The 6,295-nt window shown below is 32.6% G+C and overlaps 1 protein-coding gene across 1 annotated transcript; it reads right to left on the bottom strand.

The window, feature by feature from the left end:
- Window positions 1-3,718: 3,718 nt before the first annotated feature.
- On the bottom strand, window positions 3,719-5,909 carry LOTGIDRAFT_166734 (hypothetical protein; the record flags this gene model as incomplete). The annotated part of the gene is made up of 4 exons (XM_009064145.1): window positions 3,719-4,074; window positions 4,592-4,768; window positions 5,037-5,192; window positions 5,801-5,909. The coding sequence occupies 4 exons, from the start codon at window positions 5,907-5,909 to the stop codon at window positions 3,719-3,721; spliced, it is 798 nt and encodes a 265-aa protein (XP_009062393.1).
- Window positions 5,910-6,295: the final 386 nt, after the last annotated feature.

Raw genomic sequence — 6,295 nt, 5'->3', positions numbered from 1 at the left:
AGTATTAACGAAGAAAAGGTTATCTTATTATTTCAGTGGTACGACCCCTTTATTACACGCTCATTATTACTTTATATAATGAAAGCGATGGAAATCAGAGAAGAAATGTTAAGAATCAGACATTCAAAGCAACAATTTTTATAGTGTATATAGTGAAATCTAATAAATTTGAAATCATAACCGTGGTATTTCTATATCACTCTACAATTGACGTATTGGGCACTATTTTAACAGTGGTATTTCTATATCGCCCTACAATTGATGTATTGAGCACTATTTTAAAAATGGGATTTCTATATCGCTCTACAATTGATGTATTGAGCACTATTTTAACAGTGGTATTTCTATATCACTCTACAATTGATGTATTGAGCACTATTATAACAGTGGTATTTCTATATCACTCTACAATTGATGTATTGAGAACTATTCTAACAGTGTTATTTCTATTTCACTCTACAATTGATGGATTGAGCACTATTTTAATACTGGTATTTATATATCACTCTACAATTGATGTATTGAGCACTATTTTAACAGTGGTATTTCTATATCTCTCTACAATTGATGTATTGAGCACTATTTTAACAGTGGTATTTCTATATCATTTTACAATTGATGTATTTAGCACTAATTTAACAGTGGTATTTCTATATGGCTCTACAATTGATGTATTGGGCACTATTTTAACAGTGGTATTTCTATAAACTCTACAATTGATGTATTGAGCACTATTTTACAGTGGTATTTCTATATCTCTCTACAACTGATGTATTGAGCACTATTTTAACAGTGGTATTTCTATATCACTCTACAATTGATGTATTTAGCACTAATTTAACAGTGGTATTTCTATATTGCTCTACAATTGATGTATTGAGCATTATTTTAACAGTGGTATTTCCATATGGCTCTACAATTGATGTATCCAGCATTATTTTAACAGTGGTATTTCTATAACACTCTACAATTGATGTATTGAGCACTATTTTAACAGCGGTATTTCTATATTGCTCTACAATTGATGTATTGAGCACTATTTTAACAGTGGTATTTCTATATCACTCTACAATTGATGTATTGTAGTAGATTAACCTTCATCGTATTAATGTTTAATTATAAATCTCATATAGAGATTAACTATCACCTGAAATGGAAGACAGGGTATTATCGCTAATTAAGCTTAGTTGTTGATTAGAGGGATTTGGCTATAGCTTTGATTACTATGCTGGGTTGCCACAAACAAACTGTTTGTTAGATCTGTATTTGATTATAGATACAGCGTCCTAGAATGGGCTATATAACTCAGCCTCTGCCATATTCTTCAAGTAACAACTGAAGCAATACAAATTATATTATCTAAACCCTGTCTTCTATCATTTCAAGGTAAGGTTCAGTTTATATATATTTATTATATTATATGAGAGCATTGGTAGTCACAGCCTGATAGGGAATCTATAAAAGCAATTAATCAAACGTTATTATACTTTGAGCCTTAGATTCCATACTTGCCTGTTGACTGCCCCAACTGGTGCAACTCGGTGGATAATCTATAAAAGCAACTATTCAATTATATTAAATTGAGCCTTAGATTATCTACCAAGGCTGCATCAGGACTCAATGCATTAACTCACAAGTGCACAAGATAATGTTGGAGTCGTGCCCTAAGAATATTGGCAAGTAGTGCCTCTCGACATTACAAGCGGGTAAACTCTCCCTAAACAATGTTATTTTAGTTAATCATTATGTTCATGACATTTTATATAAACACCCCAAACTTTATATATTATGTATGCATTGAGTATTGAATATTTATATTGAATTTATGTTAATTCTTCATAATTATCATTTGTATTTTAATGTATAGTTTTATAACTTATTATTATTATTATCATGTAAAGAATTAACAACTGAAGCAATACAAGTTATATTATCTAAACCCTGTCTTCTATCATTTCAAGGAACAACCGTAACATAATAACAGGAGCATATAAGAGCTTAGCGGTAAAACAAATAAATACGACAGAAACGACAACTCTTATAGTATTGAGTTCTATTTTATCAGTGACTATATTTTATTAATGTATATTAATATACTATTGCAATAAGCTGAATAACTAATTAAAATTAACTTACCCTGAATACTCATTCTTCATTATTTTTAGGTTTTATTTTTAAAATGGTCGCTAGATCCTAACAGATAATAGTGAAGAGTAGAAAATAGAGTGTAACAATAATCAAGATCCTTAACTTCCTGTAAATAATAATTGTTTGAAGTGTTAATAATCCTATACACCGCATTAAAAAAAAACTAGTAAACTATAGCTTGATTTTTATATGTAAGGTGACTAAAGTTCGTGTTGGGGTCAACAAGATCAAATGGTTGATAATTAATCTAAAATCTTACTAAAATTAATCACCCTTAATCCAGATATTAAGGCGGTAGGAGGCGAATCTCCAATTTGAAATAACCCATACCGTCCGTAAAGCTAAAACAGCTCCGAGCGTGCCACGAGACCTTATCCCAAGGCTTTTGGACCTTTTGAAACTTCGAGCCTGTTAGCTTTCAACCGCTGTGTTTTTAAGCCTAATATTTGTGAACAAGATATTAAGATCTTGGTCAAGTAAGAAATTGGTAATAATCAGATGAAAGGTTTTAGAGTTATTGCCGTTGTGTGTGTGACGATCAGACTTAGTTCATGTTTAAATCTGAAGATAATTTGATTATTTTGTTTAGATAATTTGAAAAGTCATTATTAAGTCTCTAACGACTTTGTTATCATTTCTGACAGCTGGCAGTGGGCGTATGTTACCTTGCTTGGCAAGCTATCGTTATTGAATCCGATTGGTTGTAAATCAAACAAAACACTTGCGTTAAACAAAAAGGTGGCTATGTAGTCAAGGTATTAGACAGTAATTTTGTAATAGCTTGAGTATTGCGAAGATGCTCTCCAAGATCACCACAAGATCATTGAGTGAGGTTAAATCGTTCGGTATTTCATGGCATAGCAAAAACACATATTTATAAGATACATGTTTTCAACTAATGTTGATTTATTGCAAGATGTGGAGGGTCAATTTGGTGTTCCTTGCAGTGACGATATAGTTCGGCTTTTTTTTTCGGTGGACGGGACTCAATTTTTCGGAAGGGAATTGGGGGGGGGGGGGGCTTTTGTTTTAGCTACGGGCCTGTTGAGTCATTGACAAATTTCTGCTCTCTCCACATCCTTGTTATAGACATAACAGGATCCGCGCAAAGTTCAACCATATTGCAAACATTGTTTGATGACGTCACAAAGCGCGAAGGGCCTTTTGTGATAAAGCATATAAATTGGAATGGTGCAAATTGTTAATACCAGTGTCTCCAATTCATATAATCGCTCTGGATTATCCCCCTCTCATTTAATTATTCCCCTTTTGCTGCTTTCAATTTTGTACAAACAAAACAGAAGCAATAGAATTTTATTATTGTTAACATTCTCTTAACATAAACCAAATCACCAATGACATCAATACTTTTCAAAATATTAAAAACAAAAAATTCAATTAGAGGGTGTATTTCTAGTTTTTTAAGCTTAGTTTGGTTTTAACCAAATTCGATTGAATTCGATCCGAATATTAAAAAGAATATTTACTATATTATACAGTTTTAATTCTGCATTTAGACACTGTTATAAATATTTCAAGATAGACAAGAAAATTAACACACACTGTGAATTTAACATACTTTTTCTGCTATGAAATCGAATGTAGAATTAACTACTCGATTTTTTTCGGGCAAGCTGTCAGCTGTAACGTTATACAAATAACATGAAAGATCATTCCCACCCCGCAAATTCAACATTACACAATCCTCCATGTCTAAACATTTCTCAATACATTGCCTTTCATCTGTAACAGTTGATACGAATATAGTTGGTGCATCAAATAGGCTACAACTGAACATTGTTAGTCTTGTAGCGGTACATCGGTCATCGCTCTCACACTCCTCGTCACCTGCAGACCTATTTAGGTTTCTTTGGTTATTAAAAGGTGCGTTTGGAATGCCTTTGTCAGGTGAATACTTGAAACAATCTGAAATATAAATCGGAAATATTAAAACAGTACCTAAAACATGTTGTTACTCAGAGTTTCACCCTATGCGATTATTCAAGCAAGGTTTAGCTTATGCATAAATGATATAAGATAATCTAGACTACATAATTTGAATTGCATGTATTCTGAAGGGGAAATAGACTGGAATAATGAGTCTCTTTTTACTTTTATTTGCTTTGATAACGATGGCTTCTATAGTTGTAGATTTAGGAATGTTAGCACTGTATAATGCTGATTTGTACAATCTCTTGTCCAATTGTATACATTTTCAAAATAGTGTTTGTTTAAACCGTAAATATTGTAAATATTACACACGCACGAAACTCGTAACTATTATAAGAGTACAGGTGACCCCTTTCCTATATATAAAGGTCATTTTGATTGGTTACAATTTACCGCCACATTAGAAGCTATTCGAGTAAAGCGAACCACTGTTCCAGTTATTTTTTTTTGTGAATAGGGTACGTGGTTAAAATGACGAAAATCGTTGTCTTACCTTCACATGTGATATCAGCCTCCCATTCACCAGTTCCAGTACATCTCACAACACCTTTGTTCCCAGTCCTAGTAAATGCAGGGTTACAAGTAAAGTTGTATTCCACTCCAATATCTCTGGACCTTAATTCAGAGTCTATGACACCATTTGCTATTTCTGGATCTGACAGACACTTAACTACAAGAATCAAAAATATAAAATAAATAGTTAAAATTATAATCCATCCGACTTACATTTTCGATTAAGACTCTTGTTCTGGTTCAATTTTAGTTTTTTTTTGTTAAAAGAAATGAATTTTTCAAAAAAAGAAATTATTCGATTCAATATCAATACCAAAATAACATTATAGGATGTCTCGTTGACAAATCCAGTTCCAGAATGGCAACGGAAACAATGGTAGTAATATTTCAGCCTCGAATTTAAGAGAGATGGTAAACTATCTAACCTGGTTTGCAAATTGGTCTTTGATATACCCATGTTTCGTCCACACACCGCATTGCTACTACCATTTGGAATCCATCTCGACATGTAATTTTAGCACCATCACATTGGTCTTGACGGTTAAAAACTGAGTTACTTATATCAGGATTATCAGTACACACTGTAAATTTAATATCTTCAATCAATAATGATGACACTATATGCTTATTTTTCATTCTGGATTATTCTTTCGTATAGAGCGGAGCATACCAAAAGTCAGAATTAACCGTGCATGAAATATGACTATAACATAACTTCCCCAGTTTCACAAGTAAAAGAACTGTGTTAGAGTTTTTATCATATATTTATTTATTTATATATAATTCTGATTTGATGATAGATTTTAATGTCATATACATGAATTCAATTCATTTAACGAACTATGCGATACCTATTCCCTGGACTTAAACCTACATGTCCGTGTACGCGCATTTGTTAAAATCATTTCATCTCAAAATGTTGTTTTGGATTTCGGGTTTCGTTTTGCGGTTCGGATCGTTAGTACTTGGTTTATTTATAATATGTAACAATTATACATTTATTATCCACTTAGACTCTCAAATGAATGACATTTCTCACAGAAATAAATTATCAGTTTTTAAAATTTTGACAAGCCTTAAACAGAGGCCCGAACGGAATCCATTTCAAAACTGTTTAGTTTACAGAAATGTTTAGACCTCGAACTTATTGTCTATTTATCAGATCATCTTGTCTATTTTCATAACTTACCCGGTTGTTCCAACAACCTTCTCATCATATTGGATTGTGGTCGAGAACTAGCCAGCGGTAAGAAACCAATCCATACCACTACCAACATCATTTTAACATTAAACATCATATTGTCGATATCCAAGCTAAGGGAAAAACTACAATTCGTGTGAGTATATATAGAGGAGCGGAGAAAGCGTACGTTGATTTTCTACGTCGATCAGTAAGTTTCAAAACTGCAGGAGCATGGCTTCAGATAATAAACTAGACCTGTTTTACACAGATTTTTCAGCTTCCTAGCTATTTTACGTCTTTTGCGTCTACAACATACATCTTAATATTTAGAAAGGTATCCGTAAAAGTAATATCTATGGTGGACCACACCCCCCACTGCCCCTTTATAAATTTGTGTCACAGTTTGGAATAATAGTTTTTTGATTTGTAAGAATAATGTCACAATATAAGACAATGTTTATGACCTAATAATAAACGCCCAGCCGACCTGTAATGGGGAAT

This window comes from Lottia gigantea (genome assembly GCF_000327385.1).
Source record: "Lottia gigantea unplaced genomic scaffold LOTGIsca_60, whole genome shotgun sequence".
Taxonomy (NCBI): Eukaryota; Metazoa; Mollusca; class Gastropoda; family Lottiidae; genus Lottia; species Lottia gigantea.
The sequence above is the reverse complement of the archived record's forward strand: the minus strand, read 5'-3'. Positions and strand labels throughout refer to the sequence as shown.